Raw genomic sequence first — 23932 nt, 5'->3', positions numbered from 1 at the left:
TAATATCCATCATATCCAAAGGTTAAGTAGGGTACACAAGAAGTAATTGATTTATTGGCCATTGGTCACTGCAGCCATTGTATAGGACTGTATGCAGACTTGCCTTCTGAACTGTACTATATTCTTAAAGGGACCTTGAGAAGTAAGATATACTTTGGAAATTCAGTGACATACATCTTCCTGTCTCCTATCTTGAGCTCCCACAGGTGATGTTGCTGCAGAAACTCACCTTCACAATAGTCTTAGTTGAAACATATACAATGGTCAACAGATTTGCACCAAAAGATCTGTACCCTTAATCTTCTGTAAAGAGGCTACACACTAAACCTTTCTTAATCTTAAATATTAGACTCTTACTCTCAGTCTGGGGAATAAATTGTTTTTCTGGATGCTCTCCTTTTGGAAGAAGCATCAGCTTGGAATCTAACTAACAGGCCTAGATTCTGTTGTTACTGGATCCTTTGTGCCATTATTTTTCTAGCTCTGACAAGAAACTGCTTTTCTGGAGGGATCCATAAAACTTATTTAGTGGTTTCAGTCTGGACTTTGAAACGTATACTGTGAATAGTTCCAAAGGCTCACATATTACTTGGGTCTTAGTGGGATGGCTTCAATGTATAAACTTTTAGAGTTTAATGGGAGAAAAATACCCATCCTCAGTGATTCATTTTTAATGTACCTCATTCTCCCCCGCCTTTCCTTCTTTCTCTGTGTGTATACTATGTAGCATTTTAAGAGGTCATTGATGTACTACTTGATTGCACCAATCAGCACAATTTGGCAATTGACTTCACTTGGAACCTTACAGACTCCGCCTTGGTGATGCTTGTTTATTTAAATTTAAACCTTTAAAATATCTATTTAAAATATGATTTTTGTTTACAGCTGAGTCCATCTGGCAGTGGTCTCACATGAGTCATTGTTTGGGAGCCCCTACTTAGAAAATAATATGTCAAAGTGAGTTACCAGATATATGTGGTGTTGGGCTAGGTAATAGTGAGAGTGCTCAGTAGTTTTAGTGGCCTATACAGAGAGCCCAAACAGTAAAATTTTTCACAATACAACAGGTTGGTCCTTTTCACAAGCAAATTGGATATGCTTCTAGTTCTCATTTTATAACGCTGTTATTACCATTTCAGCTGAGGATTCTATGAGCCTGACACACAAAGTCAAGACACACACACACACACACACAATTATCTCAGAAGTTCAGCACCCTGCCTTTCGTTGTTAAATTATCTTAAAAATTCCGGAGCTTTATAAAAGCCTTTTATCTTTGTTCTCTTCTGAAATGTTTGAATATTTACTAAACCTAAACATTTTCATCAAAAAGCATTTAATAGAAAATAACTATCCATGCAATGTTGAAATAACTTTGGTATTAACAAAGACAATCAGTAATGCTGTTTAAAATATCAAAGACACTGAAGACTTGACTACAAAAATACATATCCATGGAATTATATAATAAGCAGTTAAACCATTGTTAAATACATGAATTCTCAAATTGGAGATAATTAGTGTATAAATGGAGCTCTAATGGCTCAGTGCTCATATTATTGTTTACACCAGCCACTCCTCAGAAGGAAAGTTGGGCAATCTACTTCCATAGTGATACTGCCTTGAAACCCAAGAAGGAGTCGCTATGAGTTGAGTCTGACTCGACGACACATAACAACAACAAGATATACCTCTTTGAGGGCACAGATTTCTCTACTGGTCAAGTATTTGAAAAGTAATTTGTAATTTTAAGTCAAGAAGATATATTAAAATAATCTGTTGCCATGTTCTTATTTGACAACAATAGAAATGCAAACCCATGTTGGCAAAATGACAATCTTAAGATCACATAAGTTTTTAAGGCTAGGCTTAGGGTGAAAACCCAGGTTCTACGACTTCTATTCACTGGAATGTCTTTCCTCATCATTACAGAAACTTGCCTTTCTGATTAAATTCTATGGAAAACCTTTTACCAATATTAGATTGCTGAAAATGTAAGGAAGAGTACAAAATCTCTATTGTGTAAATTTGGTCTGGAGCTATGACTAATGCAAGATAAGCTTCAATGTTAAAACTAGGCTCTCTCAGATCAAGAAGTTAACTATATTGATAATGCTTAGTGACTAGAAAAGGCAATAGTCAATAGCCATAATGGCTTAATGGCCAGAAAAGCTCAGTACCATTTGGCCTTGGGAAGACCTAAGGGACTCTAAAAACATCTCTGGGAAAAGAAATCATAATCATCCTTCTAGCCCAGGAGCATTCCCTCAAAATAGACAGATTTGAATTAAAGAAAGAGGTTTAATGATGTTATCAAGGGAGACATGACCACTGCCTCTATAAAATGTTAGTATAGAATTAACCAAATAGAACAAAGTGAAGCAGTCCAGCAGAGGTCCACAGGACGCATTTGAATAGCAAGAAAGGTGCAGATGTTGTTTTTGTTATTGTTGGGTGCCATCAAGTTGGTTCTGACTCATAGTGACTCTATGTGACAGAGTACAAATACCCCATAGTGTTTTCTTGGCTGTAATCTTTAAGCAAGCAGATTGCCAGGTCTCTTAGAGCCGCTGGGTGGGTTTGAGTGGCCAACTTTTGCTCAGCAGCCTAGGGAAACTGTTGCTCCACCTGAGTTCTTTTCTCTTTACTTAGATAACAATTTTAAAAACCTCAGCCTAGGATAGTCCACCTTCACCCAAATCAGTTTTTATACACTTACTTTATTTAACTCATTTATGGCAAACACTTATTTATGAAATCTGATTTTCCAAAATCTCTACTGCTCCTTATTCACCTAATCAGTATATTTTTAAGTGTCCTGAGTCCATAGAATATTCATGTTTACACCTAAGATACTTTATTTTAAAATAACTAATTTCCAAGTAAGTTATCCACTAATTTCCAAGTAAATCCTGTTCTATTGTAACTAAAACTGTAGAGGATCAGAGAAAATAAGAATTGTGGCAATGATTGGGAAATGATTAGTTTTATAGTGGAATTAGATAATAGCTTGTTCCAGTTTGTCCTTGCTGCTGGCTCAATGTGTAACTATCAAGACCCTTCTTAAAAAGCAATTTAAAATTTAGAAAATTCTCAAAATATGGGAAACTTAAAAAAAGACCTGAGGATTTGGAAGGAGGACTATCTGGATTGGCAGTGAAGCTTTGTTAGTAACAGATACCAAAGACTGATCTACAAGATGACTAAAAAGTTATTGTCTTTATTCTTGCTTATCCTCTATTTCTAGTTACAGTTTTCTTTTGAATTGATAGAACTCATTATTAGATCTTTTCTCCATCCTGACTTCTTCCTGCTGTGAGTTGAGCAGTTTGAATTTTTCTTGCCAACTTGCAGATGATGGAGATTTGGAAGTGGTGGCTGTGACATGAGTCACAGTGACACGCAGATTACTCATAGGTTTCCATTCCCAGTACACAGAATCACCTATTAACAAGGAGCTCTGTAGGGCTGTTCAACAACAGGGGACATGATTCAGTGGAATAAAATTATTCCACATGGATTTTTGGATGTTTCATCCAAATTAGACTTCTTTTTGTCATATGCCCTCAGTGCATCAGCTGCCTTACCAGTTGAAGTAGTCACATATCCCTGGAGAGGAAGTCACCATGTAATTAAGGAAGGTGTGGTTGACAGGCAGTAATGTTCCTTATGTTGGAGAATGAATTAGTCAGGTTTTGCCCAAGCTTCATTGCCAGTGAAAGGAACGGAAAACATAGTGACTGGAGTGACTAATTAGAAGAGAATAGAACCTAAAGCTAAACTTACATATTTGTGGGAACACAGAAATAGCTGTACCAGGTTAGGTCTTTCAAGATTTTTTTTTTTTTTTGTCTTTGCTGGAAGCAAAGATGGTCACTACTTCCAAATGTTTCATCAGTGTTAAACTTAGTAGTGAGCACTAGTAAGAGGAAGATTGAGTTTCGAGGTGGTGGAAATGGTTAAGTGCTTGACTACTCACCAAAAGGTTGGTAGTTGGAAACCACTCAGAGGATCTGCCAAAGAAAGATCTGGTGATCTGCTTCCGAAAGGTCACAGGTCACCACGGAGTGCAGTTCTATTCTGCAACACAGGGGTTGCCATGCACTGGAATTGACTTGACAGGAATTGGTTTGGTTACTAAGATATATGGGACTCTGTTCTGCACACTTTATTCATAGTCTCTGCCTTCTAGGCTTACAGTCTAATTGGGGAGATAAATACTGATGAAAAGTCATGCACAGAGAAAGTGCATGAAAGACCTGGATAACACATGCTCCCGGAATTTTCATGCCCTACTGAGGATGAGGTTAACCTTCAAAACAGGAAAGGTTGTGTGACAAGAGTTTCTTACAGAAGCTCCTCCTGTGAGGCCTGTTAGGCTTGGGAGCTGAATGTGAATTGCCCCAAGCACATACTCATTCAGCTGTTCTAAGAAGAACGCTTATAATACACCAGGCATGATACCAGCTGCTCGGACACCACAGTTAGCAAGTCAGACAAAGCACATAATCTAGTATGTGAGGCAATCAGAATAAATAATTGCAGATTAAGTAAGTGTCATAAAGCAGATGGTTAAGATGCTAGGATAGAGAATAATGAAGGAAGGGCTGCTTCTGGTTGGTGGTCAGAGACGGTCCCTGGGAACAACTGACAGACTAAGTCTTGGAGGAGAAAGAGCCATCAATATAAAGAATCAGTGGATAGGGGTAAGGCCTAGCATGTGCTATTAGGCAAAGAGAGACAAAGCCAAAGAGGGGACTGTAAATGAAAGATAGCTAAAGTGTGTTAGTCACCATCAGCAGCATAATTAGAGTAGGGTGAATGGGGTGACAAGTCACAGTGCAATTGAGTCAGGGCTGCTAAACTCCAATTCTGACAGGGACAGCCTCATTCTATGTCTTCTGGCTTGCTTCTGAGGGTCTGTCCTCCTTCCAGCCCACTACTGGCTGTGATGGTCTCCAAGCCTGTTAGAATATTTTTTTTCTACTTTTACTGTACTTTTCGAGTGCTTGTGACATCTTTCCCCAAGTCAGTTATGAAACCCCTTGAGGGAAGACTACAAGTAATATTTCTCTGTATTCCTCACAGCACTTGCCTGGCATGTAGCAGGTGTTCAATAAATCTTTGTTCAAATGAATGAATAAGTTGGTAACAAGAGGATGTGTAGGTCAAGATCAAGTCTGACCATTGCTGGTGGAACCAATTTTGCGATTGGCTTTAGGCAATTGACATAGGCAGTGTTTGCAGCAAAGCTATTGTCACCCAACCCATGGTCAGGAGGTCAAGGCTGGTAGGAGAATGAAAAAAACTATGCAGTTACTCTCATTTCCTGTTAGTAAATATGTTGTTGTTGTTGTTGTTATGTGCCTTCGAGTCGGACCCGACTCATAGCGACCTCTCCTTGGGTTTCTGAGGCAATATCACTACGGAAGTAGATGGCCCTGTCTTCCTTCCGAGGTTAGTAAATACAGATGATAAAAAAATTGTCTAGAAACCTTTCAGGTTTTCTTTTTCTCTATATTGTGTTATATAGGTGAACTAATTTCTTTTAAAATAAAGATTTATACTCATTTGTATTTGGAGAGCAGAGACAGGCATGGAGAGAGAAATTACGGCAATGACCCAAACTTTCTCCAGGCATGGGTATATAATGTCAGTTCTCATCGAATATTTTATCTAGCCAGAGGCTTTCTAAAAGACTCAAACCCAAAAAACAATAGCAGCAACAAAAATAACAAAAGGGCAAAATGCAATGCAATCATCACCTTAGATGAATACTTATTTAAAATTTTCTATTGGGCTAGGTATTGAAAAAATATATTTTTAAAAAATCCTACAATTCCAAATACTGTATTTGAAAGAGACCTTAGTTACCTAATCCAACCTGTAATTTTGCCAGTAAGGACACTTTGAAACCTAACATTGCAGGCTTATTCAGTAACCCTTCCAGATTAGAATTTGAACTCCTCGATTCCCAATCGAAAGCCCTTTCTGCAATTGCTCCATAATAGAATTTAAAACAAAATATATGGATGTGTGTACTTTGAGTTGTTACATTTGTATCATTTTAAATGTATATATTTTATTTATATCATAACTATGAGAAAAGTGAAACGCATAGTTACTACAATGTGGCATTTTGCTCCAAAACTGTCAAAAGTTTGAATTACTGCTTACATTTTGCTTTTCTTGTTCTTAAGAGACAATTTTAATTTTCTTTCACTTAATCAGTCCTTAAAAATACCAAGTTTTTTTTACATTGGTCATTTTAGCACATTTTGGTCTTCAGATTAGTTTAGCATCAAAGACCAGAGTAACACCTGAGGGGAGCTTTCATTTGTCCTTTAAAATCAGTTGCTATCAAGTTGATTCTGACGCAGGGCAACCCCATGTGTGTCTGAGTAGAATTGTCCTCCACAGAGTCTTCGAGGGCTGATTTTTCAGAATTAGATCACCAGGCCTTTCTTCAGAGGCACCTCTGAATGTATTTGAACCTCTAACCTTTTGGGTAGCTAAGCATTTTAACCATTTGCACCACCCATGGATTCCATTTACTCTACCTAGTGTAAGAGCTCTGGTAGCATAGTGCCTAAGACATTTGACTGCTAACCAGAAGGCTGGAGGTTCAAACCCACCAGCCACTCCTCAGAATGAAGGTTGGGCAATCTACTTCAGTAGTGATACTGCTTTCAGAAACCCAAGGAGGGGTTGCTATGAGTCAGATCCGACTTGACGGCAGTGAGTGTTGCAGAATTATCTTATGGCAGTGAATGTTGCAGAATTATCTTTGTCTTCTCTCTTATTGTGATGAAAAGCTACTTCTTTATTCCCTGTGGCTTTCTCTGCTACAGATGTCTTGTCTTTTTAAATTGAAATGAAAAATTATAAGGATTTGAAAATCATGCATCTGTTCTCAAGAGTTCAAATGCTTTTAATTTTCTATGTCTTTAATAGCACAAGACTCTGTTCCACTCCTTTCCTTCAAAGAGTTGAGCTTACTCATTAATTATGATAGCAACACATCCTTAATTACTGTCTGCTTCCAGTAGTGATCTTTTAAAAACCTATTTTTTTTTTTTGCCAAATTTTTCTTTAGGACATTACAATTTATTCCCCAAAAGATGAATCACCAAAAAAAAAAAAAAAAAGATACGTGAAAGTTACCTCACATGAAGATACCAATGTCTACTGGTAATGTCAAGATTGATGTTGTGTCTTTTACAAAATAACAACACTCTAACACTCTACTACAAAGGAAAATGCCATCAGAAGAAGGCAAGAGCACATGCCTCATCCAGAGCTCTGTTTGTAATCCTAGACAAGAGGCACTTCCAAAAGGACCACACACCTGGAATATTGCAAAATTAGAAAGCTTTTAAAATCTCTGTCAGAAGTCACTCTTTCCCCAGAACTTTGCCTTCCTTGGTTTCTTTTTATCCCTCTGGAATTTACCAAAGTGCTCAGACATTTAAAAAGAAAAAAAAAGTCACCAAGCAAATATTGAGTAATATGACCTAACTTTTGTGTTTTTAAACATGTGGTAACCAAATTAGCCAACTTGAGACTAACGGGCTAGGAAATAATTGAAATTTCATAGACTGGCTTTAGACCTTGGCCTTCTTTTATTTTTCCTTAAAACAAAAACAAAAACACCTCATTTCTAGTGAGTTTTTATGTATTAAGGGTACCAATTGCTTACCTATATTTGATTGTTAAAATATACTTGCTTTCTGAATGTTTCTTTTTAAAATTTGAATTTAGAAAGAAAAAATAAGGCTTGTTAGAAAGCCAGGAATTTAGTAACAGCAGAAAAGTGTCTCAGGTAGTGTTTTTGGAGGAATGTGTATGTGTGATTTCCTTGCATGATTTTGGTTCTATCTCAGCTTTTGCTGATTTTTAAGGCCTTCATTCTTCCACTTCCTAGATCACAACTATGCTCTCCATCAAACCAGACAAAGGCATATCAGTACTTTGGAATGGCTTTCTCATTCTCTTCTCAGTTATTCTGTGCTAAAAGTCTTGGCAAAAAGCCAAATACACTCAAGCAGGTAACAGAAAGAAAAAGGAACAGCAACAAAAATTTTTGAATAGGAGAAATTGTAGCAGCCATGGTAGCAGTAAAACCCACCGCAAACCAAATGCCTTCTTTGTGCCATATTCTTGTTTGTTAGTCCTCAAATCCTGGGAATGGGAAGTCTTACTCCTGTTTTATTGTTTTGGAAGCTGAGGCTCAGAAAAGTGATGAGCCTTGCCCCAAGCCACACAGTTAGTAAATGACAAGGCCTGTAGGAAAACACAGTTCCTTCTGATCCCAACCCAGTTCATTTTCCACTCTGCCCTACTGTGTGCCCTCCCCAATTAGAGTTAGTTGGGTCTAGTACAAAGATTCATATTTTCTAAATTATTATTATTATTATTATCATTATTTTGCATTTTGAAACAGGTTAGAAAATGAGTAAATCAGTGACTTCTCCATAAAGAAATTTTGAGATAGTTTATATGTCTGAAGCCAGAATTTTTCTCTTTATTGAAGAGATAGTATCTGCTCAGTCACTCAACACCTCCAGTAACATGGCTGATTATTAATTTGTATTAACTGAGCATTGATAATAGCCTCAATTAAATATAAACACAAACATTTGCTCTGCTGTGTACTTTCAAATAGACCCACAGTTACATGGAAAATACCAGCATGGGGAAAAATATGAATATAACCTTAGAAGAAAGCCAGGGATCTAACAGGACTGCATGGAAAGACCAAGCTTTTCTTGTTGAGCATGCCTGGCATTCTAATCAGGATCCCTTTATGAAAAATGTATTGAGAGAATGAAAATAGAATGAAATTACATCCATGTTTTTGGCTCTGTGGAAATGCATTGAGAGGTGAAAGAAACAGATGCAGTGAAGAAGCAGAAAGAAGTACAAATCACATGATGGTATCTTAAATTCTTCAGTGTTTTCTGTTTCAAAGGACAAGCGTTTATCCTGAGAGAGCTAAACCTTGATCTGTGTCTACAACGAATGATTATGGCTTCCATAGAGCCACTGACTATTCTGTTTGGTCAGACCTATTCAAGATAAAGCAATTCCACACTTCTTAGAGCATTTCATTCTTTGAAGAACACGTCTTCCCAAAAATTACCTTTAATGTGTTTGAATGTTATTTATTCAGGTTCAGACTAATACTTGACCAAAAATAAACCATATCTATACCATGTGGACTGGAAAGGGATAAATACACACATTAAAGTCCATCATACAAAGTTTAGCATCTGGCAGCTGTAACGCAATAAAGGAGCCTAAAGTAATGAATTGTGGTACGGTTGAATATTTGTGTTGACAGAGACCTGGCCACTCTTGACAGTTGCTGGACTTCCATGGTGGAGGAGACCAGGTATGCTGCTGAGAAGGTGTGGGTGTGCTGCTAACCTTGGGTTGTGTCATTGCGATGCATTGCACTAAGCTTGGGCTACACTACAATACTCATCCTAATTAAGTGAACCATGTGCCATTTATCAGGGTGCATATTAAAAAGATGCTGTCCTAATTGCAGTCGGAGTTAAGTGTAACCAAAGAGACTCAAATAAATGGCAAGCTGTATTTCGCTGCTTTTCATAGGCTTCACAATAAAAGCTAAACAGTTTTTAGTGGCTTTTGCAATTATACTTCCCTTCAATTTTCCAAAGGTTACAGGGCCTGAACCACACAAATCTCATTAAAGTAAGTAGCTGTTGTGCAATATAAGTTCCTTTGAAAACATTCTTCAATGCCCATAAAATGATCGGCGGGCTGCACTTTAGATCCGCTTGCCTGCCCTGTTTTCAACTGAGAGGCAGATGATGCACTTTGATGTGGCAGTTGGTTTCTGCTACTGAAGCTGGCATTTTATCTTCTTGCATCAGATTTCTCCCCAAATTGATGTGACTCAGGCATACCAAACACATTTTTCTTCAGATTTGATTCCTAAAATATGTTTTTGCCATACCTTTAAATTACTGTTGGCCGAGCATTGATTTAGGTATACCAAGGCCCCTCCCACAGGGTAGAGAGGAGACTTTGGGACTCTGGGAGTTGACTGATGCCTGTTTGGTGAGTGGAGGGCTTAATGAGTAGGGATCACCACACACATGAGTCTGGTCCTCATGTTTGGTGATGGCACTTCACAAGGTCTTCTCCACCCTTCCTCAGTGCTACTTCAGCAGCCAGATGTGCACTCTGGAGTGAATTTCATGGTAGAGCCAAGGGCAGAGCTATTGTTTTCTTCAATTCACATCTGAAGGCACAGGGGTATCCTACCTGTGCTCAAGGATTTCTTTCTTTCAGAAGAGCTTCTTATGTATTCTAGCATTCTGATCCATTGGGAACATCTTATCTCTAGCAGCATAGATTTCCTTCTTGTATTCCTGTTTGTTTAAATCATTCATTTATCCCGAGTTGCTTCTCTGGGAAGGAATAAGAACAAAGGAGTAATCCTGTGTTTACAACAGAATCAGAAGCGTGCTTCTCCATCTCTAACACTAAGGACTAACCTATCTGCAAAAGAAACGCTAAAAGGACTTTTTATTCTACAGGTAAAATTTCCCAGAGACAAAAGATCAAATTAACCTAATTATTTGCTGTCAAAAAGAAGAATTGGAATTTAGAAATTACTCAGCCCTTTAAAACTTTGGATATATCATTAAGGTTCTAATTTTCTGGAACTGCTTCCATTCTATATTATTCAAATTCTTTCTTTCTTTTTTTGTCATTTAATTTATCAAGGAACTCATCTCTTTTCTGCAGGAATATCTAAATGTATTGAGGTGACATAACATTTACTTGGGAAGAATTAGACCATATTTATAAAAAGCATTTGATACACAAACTAAAAAAACTTTGGTTGCCATCAAGCCAACTATGACTCATGGTGACCCCACATGTGACACCATATGTGTCAGAGTGGAACTCTGCCCCACAGGGTTTACAATGGCTGATTTTTCATAAGTTGATTGCCAGGGTTTCAGTTAGCAGCAGAGCACGTTAATCATTTGCACCATCCAGGGATACTGTACTAAAATATATTCTGTAGGAATTGAGCAAACAGACCAATATAGATCAGAGTCATCAAGAAAGTTTTATACAGGAGGTAAAACTTGAGATGGGTCTTAGGAAACAGATTTTGAACTGTGTCCTAAAATGATGGAGAAATGCTAATATGGTTATGGGAAGAAGATAGGGATTTGTTGTTGTTGGGTGCCATTGAGTTGATTTTGACTTATAGTGACTCCAGGTGACAGAGTAGAACTGCCTCATAGGGTTTTCTAGGCTGTAATCTTTATAGAAGCAGATTGCCAGTGTTTTCTGCCGTGGAGTCACGGAGTTTGAACCTCCAACCTATCTGTTAGCAAACGAGTGCTTAACCATTTGTACCACTAGGGCTCCTTGATGGGACTATACTACTGTGCTAAAATAACCCTGCACTTATTTAGTTGTTGAAGCAATGACTTATGGAGGCCAATACGAAGAAACATGCAAGAGAACAGCTGGATCAAAGTCATTATTCTAGATGACAACAGTTGCATGTTTTTTAAAGCTATTTTGGTAGAATGCTAATAGATGATACACATGGACCCCCTTTCTTAGACCTTCTTCATAATAGCTCACATGGAAAAACCTGTCCATAAGTATTTTACCTGGGTCGTGGTTCCTATTTATGTCTCTGGTGCTTCCTCTCCTGCAAAGTGTGCACATTGTCATTTGGACTAAAGAGTAGGCTAGAACTAGGAGTCCTGGGTTCCAACTGTGGCTTAGTCACGAACTTGCATTGTGATTTTGAGCAGTGTTTGCTTAATATCATTTAGTTTTATTTGGTGCTTGTATTTAATGACTCATGATTCTAAGTGAGAATACACCTGCTCGTAAGGTCATGTTGCTTGTTTTTTTTTAGACAGAGTAACAATAGCCACATACTTGCAATTTACTCAATCATCCATAAAATTATAAAATACATAACCACTTTGGGTTTGAAACATGTTTTGATAAGAAAGTATTCATGTCCCCCGAGATATTTTGCAGCTTGGTGAACCCTACCCAATTCTGAATTCCAAAGGATGAGATGCTTCCTGATGTTCAGTTGGTCATAGGTATCCTTGTATTAAAAGGAATTCTGGGGCACAATGGTTAAGTGCTTGGCTACTGACAGAAAGGTTGGCTGTTCAAACCCACCAATGACTCCCTGGGAGGAAAACCTGGCCATCTGTTCCTGCAAAGATTACAAACTAGAAGCCCTGTGGAGCAGTTCTACTCTGTCACATGGGGTCACTATAAGTCAAAATCAACTTGACAAGCACCTAACAGTAACAACACCATCTTTGGATAGCATGCTTCAACATCAACCTTTGTTGAGGCTATTTTTATGAGAAAGATGATCCTCCTGCAGTGATAAAAATACACTGCTTTCTTTCCCCTGTATTCAACCAGAGCGCAGATTCTGATAAAAGTGTTTATCACAGGTCCTTCAAATGCCCTGCGTTTGTAAACTTCTACAATGTTTATGTTTCCTCTAGTGCTGCTGAAGATCCTGTGCTGGGCTCTGTTCTTCTGTGTTCTTGGAGGAAAACAGGGAGCTCACAGTGAGCAAAGACAGACGAGCGGCAGAGCTGCCGCTCAAGCAGTCTCATTTGCCCACTCTTTGTCTCTTTCTATTATCCTTGCACTTCGAAGGACATTTGCCAGATCCAGACTCCCCGGGTCCTTGTTATTTGCGTGTCTTTTCTCACCTTCAACATGATCTGAACTGGTGTTTTCATTTGTTAAAAACAACAAGAACATTCACTGGGAAACTTTTGCTGGCATTGTTTCAGGTCATCATAGCTAGTTATTCCCTGTCATAAACGATAATTCTCCGTTTCCCTTACTCCCACGTCAGGGGAGTTGGTGGTTTATGGTGGACAGTCAGTGGAATTTGAGTGAACAGTGGAAGATTTCAAAGAACTACTGAAACATTATGTAGCAGGTTGTAGTACTAAGAACAAAATATAAAATATTCTGGGTCTTGATCATACTTTGGCAGTATAAGAAGAAATAGGCTTACAAAATAGCACAAAGGATTTAGAATTTGTGGTTATACCTGAGAAAGAATTTTCTTGAAGGAAGAAAACAAATCATGGGATTGACTAATAAGGCATTTCCTTTATGCGATTAGGTATAATAGCCTAAGATCTCCATAATTGGGCTCAGTTTGGGGTAGGTATGGAAGCTAAGGAGTTTTTGCATACTTCTCACTAACTGAAGCATAGAATTTAGATTGTGGTCCTGTAGCAAAGGCCTGGATGACCTAGAGACTTGACAGGCAAGACATGTAGAACTATTGACAAAAAGGCTTGGATATGAGAATGGTAACAACAAGAAAGTCTCCAAATAGTTGAAAAGAATGAGAATACAAATGCAAGACAAAGACTGAAAGCTGTTTGCTCCCAGATGTAAATTCTACTGTTGATATTGTTGTAAACTAATTTTGCTTATAGAGGGTCAGCAAAAATGAGTGAAACCCTCAGTGAAATGGATTGACACAACAGCTACAACAATGAACTCCATCATAACCAATGATGGTGAAGATGGCACAGGACCAAGCAATGTTTAGTTCCGTTGTCCCTAAGGTTGCCATGAGTTGGAGCTGACTCAATGACAGCTAACAACAACAAATGGTGGTGTGATCAGTGATGTTGGTTGGAATATTATGGGCTTTGCTAGATCCCAGAAACCATGTTGATTAAATTGCGTCCATTCTCAAGATGCCACCAATCTGACAGTCTTACCGAGAGTGTCACAGAAATGCCATCACAGAAGGCTTCCAGTTAAGATACCACAAATGTGAAAAACAAGAGAAGGTCAAATTCAGCTCTACCTTGAAGCAGCTCTACCTTGAGGGAGAAATTTGGATGAGATCATTTGATTGTTTTCTGTAGGAAATAGTTTTCTAAGGACACAAGAAATTTCACATTTTCCCTGAAAACAAATTCCGCAAGCACTTACTATGCCTGAGTGCTTTCAATATCAAGGAGCTTCTTGATATCAATATCAAGCTTCTTTCTAAGCTCCAAGAGCATTCCTGATGAGGCAGCAGTGAGGAAGAAGGGGTTTTCATTAGCAAGACAACAAAACTTAGAGGTCTAGGTCATCAGTCATTGAGCGATCTGGGCTAGGAATTCCTCCATTTCTTTTATGCTTTGAATCCACAACCAAATCTACAACATGCCCTCTGTTTATAATACGAATAATAACCACCAGCCTTCTGGTTAGCAGTCAAATGCCTTCCGCACTACGCCACCAGAACTCCCATAGCTAAAGTAGGATAGCATAATTTGTGCTCATAGTTTTGTTGTTTGTGTCTAGTGTTTTATACTCAGGATTAAGAGATTTCACTCATATTAGAAAAAGTGGATGAGAACTATGTAGAATGTGAGCAAGTGGCCAAGCTCTCCTTTCATCCACCCTCACTCACACTCCTTGCATTTCTATTTGGGCTGAGTCGGACTACTGGAAATATAAGTCCAGTTCACCAGAATGCGGATGTGATGTGGACCATGGGAGCTCTGTATTGTAAACCTCTGAGAGCTGCAGACTCTGCACTGGCTTGGGCCTCAGGGTGATGGTCTGATGGCAGTGGTAGCACAGCTCGACTTCTGTTCAGTGTCACACATCCATCCCTCCTGATGGGGGTGGGGTGGGGTGGAATGGGAGGAAGTAAAACAAGAGTGTGCTCCTCCCTGACTGCCTCGGGGCAGGCTGCATGAGGGCCTTGAAACCTGCGTTAGCAACAGCATGGAGCCTTGAGTGAATGCAATTAGGAATTAATTACTGCTTCCAGGAAAGTGCATGGCAAGACAGAAACTCTTCTAATTTGGTTTACAAATGATTTTGCCACTATAACTCTGAATTTGTGTCCTGGTGTGTATGTTGGAAGAGAAGGAACCAGAGGACATTTGGTCTACCTGAATTATGAAACTAAATGAATGAACATATATTGTCTAAGGAAAATAAGATACAAAGAATCTACTGTTCTCCCACTTCTAGAGAAGTTCAGAGAACGTGCAGGACTCTGGTTTTCTTTTAACCTTCTTTGACGAAAAAGACTTGAAGGAGAGTGCATCTGTCTCTCGGACAGATAAGGTTTGGCCCCAGATTTAGAAGCAAAAAGCAAGCCTCAGAACTTCTAGGAGTTGTTGACTATAAACTCGCAAGCACCAGTTCCCACATTTGCACATTGAAAGTGGCATTTGGCTGTGATGTGGGCATGAGCAAGTGAAGCAACAGCTTACTGTACATATATTATAAAATGTCAGCTGATCCCCAAAGTGATTTTGGCTCCTTATCATCAGTTTCTTCTATTCTAGATGATCAGCTGAACTCAGAGGAGAAGAAGAAGAGAAAGCAGAGGAGGAACAGGACCACATTCAACAGCAGCCAGCTGCAAGCTTTGGAGCGCGTCTTTGAGCGGACGCACTATCCCGATGCTTTTGTGCGAGAAGACTTGGCCCGCAGGGTGAATCTCACTGAGGCCAGAGTGCAGGTAAAGCATACTGTGGGAGGCTGGCACCTCATATTCCCCTTCCCAGAGGCACATCCCTGAAGACTTTGAAAATGCAATTTTAGATTGCAGACAGGGGCTGGTACTCAAAAGGGTTATCAATGGGCAGCATGAGGACAGAATCCAGTTTCTAGCTGTTGCTTGGGGCAGCCCAATATTTAAAAATATGGAATGGAATGCTTTTAGGTAGGATGGAATTTTCCTTACTGCAGTTTCCCCTCTTCCATATTGTTTTCCACCTTCCAGATTCATACTATTGACATGGTCTGTCTGAGCCTTTGTGTTTTCAGCCCTAACTTTCAATTTGAGCTCTAGGGTGGCCCAAGACTCTCTGTCTCCCACCTCAGTTTTCCTCCCAGCCTTTGTGGATGTGCAGACCTTCAGGACACTCATTATACATGACGATGGACACTGGTGGGAGTGAGACATGAACACATGTAAGACCCTGCACTTAGGAACTGCATTGAGAGCAAATTCAAGATGATTATTTCATTTATCCTCACATGTCTCTGTAAAGTGAAGAAGAATAAGGACAGGTAAAACACGGTAAAGAGGCTATATCAATATTTTCTAACATTACTACTGTGACACATCCAGATATTTAGAAAATGACTTTGTTGTTGGCTGCCATTGAGTTGGCTCCGGTCCTGCACCATTTGAATTGATTATTGGCATGTCTGAGTCCATTGCTGTGACTATTGTGTAGTGCCTTTCAACCCAGGGGGTTCATCTTTCCTTACTACATTGGACAATATTGTGTTGTGTTCTATAAGGTTTTCATTGGCTAATTTTGGGAAATAGAACACTAGACCTTTATTTTTTTCTTTTTGGTGTGGTTGATTGTTCTGAAGTGTATAGACCTCCCTGATGTTATTGTTCACCGGAAAGGCATGTCTGTCATTTGGCTGAAGGTTGAGCCATGGGGGTAAGTTCATTTCCTAGTTTCAAGAGTGCCTAAGGGCCATCATCTTGGGGCTACCACCAGAGTCTCTATCAGACCAGTAAGTTGGGTCTTTTTCATGATTTTGAGTTTTGTCCCACCTTTTTCTTCCACTCTGTCTGGGACCTCCTATTATGATCCCTTTCAGAGACGTCAGCAATGCTACCCATGCACCATCTAGATCTTTTGGTCTCAGGGTTGTGGAGGCTGGGGTTCACATGGTCCATTAGTCCTTTGGACTAATTGTTTCCTTTCATTTTTGATTTTCTGTATTCTTCTTTGCTCTGGATGGGGAGAGATCAATAGTGGCACCTAACTACTCTGACTTAGTCTAAAAGCTTCACTGAAACCTGTCTACCATGAGTGATCCTGTTGGTATTTGAAATACTGGTGGCTTAGCTTCTAGCATCATAGCAGCCTGCAAGCCACCACAGTACAACAAAGTGACAGACATAATGACGTAATCTGATTAATAAAAATAATAGTGACAATAACATCAACTCAACTCACTGCCATCGAATCAAACCTGACTCATAGCAACTCTTCCTTGGGTTTCTGAGGCAGTATCACTACTGAAGCAGATAGCCCAACCTTCCTTCCGAGGAGTGGCTAGTGGGTTTGAACCACCAGCCTTCTGGTTAGCAGTCAAATGCCTTAGGCACTATGCTACCGGAGCTCCCGACAATAACATAGTAACTAATAAGACTTGTGAAGGAACACGGGGCAATCTACTTCTGTAGTGATACTGCCTCGGCAACCCAAGGAGGGGTCGCTATGAGTCTGGTCTGACTCGACAGCACATAACAACAACAACAACGATAATACGTGATCCCTTATTTGCCAAGTAGTGTTGTAAATTCTTTACATACACTAATCTACTTAATACAACAATTTTATGAGGTAGATAGTATTCCTCATCTTGCAGTTGGGGAAACTGAGGCACAGAGAAGTTAAAGTATTTCCTAGCCACACTAGGAAGTGGCTGAACTAGAATTTGACACGCAGACACAGAGTTCATGCTTTTAACCACTACAATAAACTTTGAATAAGTAAGAGTCTCTTGGCTAAGTGCTTTTCCAAGGAGTGCTTTGCAATCTTGCAAAGTCAGATTACAGGGGTTTGTCTTCCATGTTGCCAGTGGTCAGCTGCTATTTTGATGAGAGGGGTGGGCCAAATCTGTGTTGTCTTCCTAAATAAATTATTGTTTGTATATCTATGCTTAGTCTGAGTTTGAGGAATTTCTTTCTGCAAATGATAACCCTCTTGACTAGTGGAGACTTTAACTAGACTTAAGGGACTTGAGGGTTGGACCATGTCTTCACCATGAGGCACAGTAAGTGTAACAGACATTTGTTGAGTTGAAGGAGAGGGTCTTAGAGGTCCCTGAAGAGAAATTGTGGAAGTGTTTTCTGTGTAAGGAGACAGAGACTTCACCTAAAAACACTCCCCAAGAGACAAAAAGGAAAATGTCAGTAACAGAAGGGGAAAGTTGCCCTGGCCCTGTGGGGTCAACAGAGGATAGGATAGAAGAAAGTATGAGTGAAGGTACACACAACACTAGTTCACAATTCCTCAGGGCTCAGGTAAGAGTAACCCAGAGGAATAAAACTTGGTTTGATTCTTCCCATTCTGCCGTCCAAAGCAGAACTGTGAAGTTTGTTCTCCTACGTCCCTTTCCCCTATAGTACTTACCACAGGTCTCCAGCCATGCTCTCTGCTTCTACTCAAATCTCTTCCTCTCTCTTTTAACTTCCATATCTTTTATGCTCTGAGCTTGGCTTGCTGTGGTATAATGAATAATGTTAGAGCAGTGGTCTAATGTACCTGGAAGTACCCTACTGCCACGGAGATTTGGATTTTCAAGAAGGAAACCTAGAGAGGGTAATGCTGGGCTTGCTAATGCTGGAAATTAAAAGAAGAAATATGATAGAACAATTTTTGAGTCGGAAACCATTTTGCCTTCATCACCACCACCACCACTATCAACAACAAAAACCCACTGCAATTGAGTCTATTCCAACTCATAGCAATCCCCATTGATGGTAAATCTTTATAGAAGTTAGATTGCCCAGTCTACTTCTATGGGGTGGCTGGTGGGTTTGAACCACTAACCTTCTGGCTAGCACAGATGTCTTAGGTACGGTGCTACCAGAGCTCTTTACCTTCATCACAGAAAAAGAAAAAGAAAGAGAAAGACAAAGACAAAGACAAACCAAACTCACTGCTTCGAGTTGTTTCTGACTCAGCGAACCTTCCTCGGGTTTCTGAGGTGGTATCACTATGGAAGTAGATTTCCCAACCTTTCTTCCGAGGAGTGACTGGTGGGTGGGTTTGAACCACCAGCCTTCTGGTTAGCAGTCAAGTGCCTTAGGCACTACACTACCAGAGCCCCCTAGCTTCATCACAGCAATCAGTAAATGCCTTTCTTATATGTTGAAATGATTTTCTCTCCCCCACCCTCTTCCCACCCTACTATATTCTAATGACTTTCAGAGCTGTGACCTTTTCCTGAATGAATGGGATAAAAACTTTAATTTCCATTCCCCCCCCCCCCATGAAATCTTCCTCTATCCCAATCCAAACCAATCCGTTCTGACCTTGGACTTCTTTGCTTATATATTTATGGCATTTATCATAACATGACACGTATTATCTTGAGTTATATGTGAGTCAACTTTCCTCACTAGACAGTGAGGTCCTCTTGGATAAAAGCTGTGGCTTATTCATATTTCTATGTCCCATAACATCTAGAAGAGTCGTGCAAAATTCATTTCTTTATCCTTCCCTCTTTTCCTTCTACTTTTTTTCTCAAAACATTTATTGAGCATCTATTACATATTTGGAATTGTGTTTGGTGTTGAGGACAAATAGGTAAGTTCCTCCCATCAAAGATGTTGTGGATTGAGAGCAGAAAATACAAGCGCAATGTATTTACCCATGTAGTGCAATGATATAATTCCTACACTAAATGAAAGCACAAGAATTAGTGATAGTCCAGAGGAAAGAATGATCAATTCTGCCCGGAGAAAGAGGGAGAGAATAAACATTTAGCAAGCACTCTTTATGTGCCAATGCTCATAGCAACCTCATTATTATCTCCATTTTATTGATTGGGAGACAAAGGATCAGAGAAATCAAAACTTACCCAAGAACAAATCTTTAAAGTGGTGGTACCAAAAAATAAAAAAATAAAGTGGTGGTACCAGTACTTTTAGGAGTTCTGGTAGCATAGTGCCTAAGGCACTTGACTGCTAAACAGAAGGCTGGCGGTTCAAACCCACCAGCCACTCCTCGGAAGGAAGGTTGGGCAATCCTACTTCCATAGTGATACTGCCTCAGAAACCCAAGGAGGGGTCGCTATGAGTCGGGGCCGACTTGATGGCAAATAACAACAACAACAACAACCAGTACTTTTACCCAACTCTGTTTACAGACCTTAAAGTTCACACTCTTTCTTCTACAGCAGTACACAGAAATTAAAGTGAAAGTTGAATCTTGAAAAACATGGGTTTTGACAGCTGGACAAAAAGGAAGAATATGACAGACAGAGGAAGCACTGGCTATAAGTATATGAAGTGGGTAACTAGTCTAACACATAATAACATAGTCTGCAGGTTGTTGTGAGCTCAGAGTGGGTGTTGGAATGATCCTGGGCCAGGGCATGGGGTCTGAGTTATGAGGATGTGGCTAGATTGTTGGACAAAGAGCTAATTCATGAAGAGCCTTTTTTTCCATGGTAAGAAGTTTTGATTTCACTCTGAGTGATGAGTAGCCATGGATGGTATAAAGCAGGGCACTAATGTGATTATACTTGCATTTAAAATAACTCCACCAGTGATGTTCACCATATGTGTGTCAGCTTGTCATGGTGGCTTGCATGTTTCTATGCTGTTTGAAGCTACACTGCCAGTATTTCAAATACTGTCAGGGTCTTCCGTCATGGACAGATTTCAGTGGTGCTGGTGCTTGCAGACTAAGGCAAACAAAGAAGAAAGCCTTGGCAATCTACTTCTGAAAATTAACCAATGAAAACCCTGTGAATCACAACAGAATATTGTGATTGGAAGGTTGGAAGGCACGCAAAGTAAACCGTGGCTGCAACAATGGACTCAAACTTAACAGTGATCACGAAGATGGCACAGGCCTGACAACATTTGGTTCTGTTCTACTGAAGGTTGCCATGAGTTGAAGCCTGAACAGAAGAACTGAATAACAATGTAAAGGGCACATTAAAAGCAGAAGAGTCAGAAGACCAGGAAGCCAAGGATGAGGTATCCAGATTTCACCTTCACTGATTCCCACCAAGGGCCTTGGTGCTGCACTACTGCACAAGGCCTGCTGTGGAGTCGGATTGGACTCATAGCGACCCCTCCTTGGGTTTCCAAGGCAGTATTTCTATAGAGGTAGATTGCCCACCAGTCACATAAGTCTTATGAGAAACTTGTCCCCTATGCTGTGCAGCTGTCCCACTCCACACCAGAGAATTTCCTTCCTTTCGTATGTTTGCCATACCTTGTCATGTGTTTCTTTAACTGCACCCATAATACTGGTTTTATAGTTTTTAAAATTTACATGCGTGCTTCCTTTATAGACTATGAACAACTTAAGGGCAGAGAATACGAGTATCACTCATAATCCCAAGATTCAGACATTAACCCAGCTACCATTTTACTGTATAATATTTGGAAATTTTTTATGCATACATTGTCATGAATGTTTTAAAAGAATCATTACACCTTTTGCCAATTACTGACCAGCAAAGAATATGCCAATATATGCTCCTACTTTCTGTATATGAGCACCTCAATTATTAGAATTTTTGAGAAGTTAACTATGTTGGGAAATAATATCTTGTTATTTTATTTAGAATTTATGTTACTCTAATGTGCATGACTGATTATCATTTTGCACTTATTTTTTAATTTATATTTCTTCTTTGGTGAACTGATGTTCATGAAGTGATAATCATCCAAATATTTATCATATAGATTAACTGCTGTTTTTATTTTGGTATAATTGCTCTCAATCTTTTTTATTTTTATAAATTGTTTAAGCTACATAAATAGTAGATGATAAAATTGTCTCTTTTTAATAAGAGAAACAACATTGTACATCAGGCTAAAAGAGACAGAGACAGAAGGCAGAGAACACGTCTTTCTCTGGTCGGTATTCCCAGCATTTAGCACAGGGCCTGAAGACAGAGGCACTCCATAAATATTTCTTAAATAAGCAAATGAATGAAGAAAATTGCATTACAGTCTAAAATGATTGCACAATTATGAGCTGGACAATTTGAGTTAACAGTCTCAGTCATTTGAGTGATCTTCACCAGATTACTTAATCTCATGGACCCTTTGTTTGCTCAACTCTAAACTAGAAATTATATCAGACAGTGTTTCAGTGCTATTCATAAGGTTTTCACTGGTCAGTGTTTTCAGAAGTAGGTGGCCCCGTCCTTCTTTCCAGTCTTTCTTTGTCCGGAAGCTCCCTTGTAACCTGTCCACCATGGGTGACCCTGCTGGTATTTGAAATACTGGTGGCAAAGCCTCCAGCCTCACAGCAACACATCAGCCCCCACAATACAACAAACTGACAAACAAGTGGTGGTATTAGAAATAATAAAAGTTAATATGTGGAATTGTCATGATGACTAGAAATAATGTATGCAACGTGCCTATATTAGTTCTTAGCTGTATTAGCACTTAGTAAATGGTAGATTTACTTATCGCAAATGCTGTCTGTGTTGTTCATATCCCTCAAATTCTACAATTAAATGTAGAGTCAACTTCTAATATCTAGTATCCTCACTGCATATCAAAAGCTTCTCTTTAGAACTGCAGGAGAATGCCTTGTCTGCGTTCAGCATGCCAGGAGTGCTGGAATGTTAGTGGCAATAACTCATGGGAACTGGTGTACAAATACCCAGTTCCCTCAAACCTCAGGTCCGAAGTATGTGTTCTCCATTAGTCTTCAGAGTCCCTGTGGGATTGAGCTGTCAGTCACGGAGGTTGCTGGCTTAATTGAAAAACAAGAACAACAAAAAACAACAGCTAGTTTCCATCGAGTTGACTCTGACTCTTGATGACTCCATGTGTGTTAGAGTAGAACTGTGCTCCAAAGGTTTTTTTTTTTTTTTTTAATTGTGATTTGGGTGAAGATTTACAGAGCAAATTCACTCTCCATACAGCAGTTCACATATAATTTGTCTCATGTCATTGACCATAGTTTACCACAATACAACAACTCCCCTCCCACTTCCTCCCCATAGCTACCACTTCCCAGTGTCCATCCCTCCATACTTTCCTGCCCCCTGAGCTGTCTCCCTGTGCATAAGCAGCCCTTCCTTCTCCCATGATTGTTCTCTCCAGGGCGTGTGTCTACTTGAGGTAAATGTTCAACTCACATGCCTGTACTTTGTTTGGCTGGAAACCACAGGTGTGGCTTCAATTCCAGACCTGAAGGGTAGCTAGGGGCCATAGTCTCAGTGGTTCCACCCAGCTCTATTGGACCAGCAAACCTGGTCCCAACCATCCCCCCCCTTTTTTTCTCCCCCTCCAAATGATTTTGAGTTTTGTTCCACATTGTTCTCCCTCTCTATCCAGGATCTCCTACATCCCTTCCAAGTGGATGACAGTGGTAGCCGGGCACCATCTAGTTCTTCTGGTCTCGTAGTTGTATAGGTTGCAGATCGGATGGTGTACCAGTCGTGCGAACTGATTGTTTCCATTAATTTTGGTTTTCTTCTTTCTTCTTTGCTCTTGACGAGGAGAGACCCATCGTTACATCTAGATGGCAGCTTGCTAGCTTCCAAAGGATTTTCAATGGTTAAATTTTCAGAAATAGATCACCAGGCCTTTCTTCTGAAGCACCTCTGAGTGGCCTCAAAGGTCCAGGCTTTCAGTCAGCAGCTGAGCTCATTAAACGTTTGCACCACACAGGGATTCCTAACAGTGCACCCTTTAGTGGCTGTTCTTTCTTCTCTGTGTTCCTTCTCCTCGCCTCTACTGGTGTTCCTTGGACCTCCCAAACAAACCATTTGCTTCTTGAATGCTTGTCTCAGAGTCTGCTTTTGGGGGAATCCAGAATTTTTTTAAATATCTAATAAGTATGTTGAAAAAGGAGCAGATGAAATGTACACATTTTGGAAAACTAAAACAACAAACAAACAAATGCCTTTAGAAATGGTATTGTATCTATGGCCAAAGTCCAATGAGATTTTTCTTCTTTTTCTTGATCATTGATTACAACAGGGTCCATAACCCATATTTTGATGTCACATAGATCCATCATGGATCCCAGCTCTGGATGCTTGATTACTGGAAGTACCTCATGATCCTGTTACCTTAGTCTTAACCCACAATAGCTCTATAACATAGTCCACTAGGAAAAGACTATGATGTATTCTGCTGTTCTAGGGAAAATTC

The 23932-nt window shown here is 39.7% G+C and overlaps 1 protein-coding gene across 1 annotated transcript in view; it reads left to right on the top strand.

Annotated features, from left to right (window-relative positions):
• The window catches only part of PRRX1 (paired related homeobox 1), an 80892-nt gene that overhangs the window by 46117 nt on the left and 10843 nt on the right, over window positions 1-23932 (top strand). The window contains exon 2 of the mRNA XM_007937698.2: window positions 15375-15550. Within this exon, the coding sequence (XP_007935889.1) occupies window positions 15375-15550 (176 nt within the window). The remainder of the gene's footprint in view (window positions 1-15374; window positions 15551-23932) is intronic.

This window comes from Orycteropus afer, unplaced genomic scaffold (genome assembly GCF_000298275.1).
Source record: "Orycteropus afer afer isolate SDZICR_OR568_19922 unplaced genomic scaffold, OryAfe1.0 scaffold00044, whole genome shotgun sequence".
NCBI classification, from domain to species: domain Eukaryota; kingdom Metazoa; phylum Chordata; class Mammalia; order Tubulidentata; family Orycteropodidae; genus Orycteropus; species Orycteropus afer.
The sequence above is the reverse complement of the archived record's forward strand: the minus strand, read 5'-3'. Positions and strand labels throughout refer to the sequence as shown.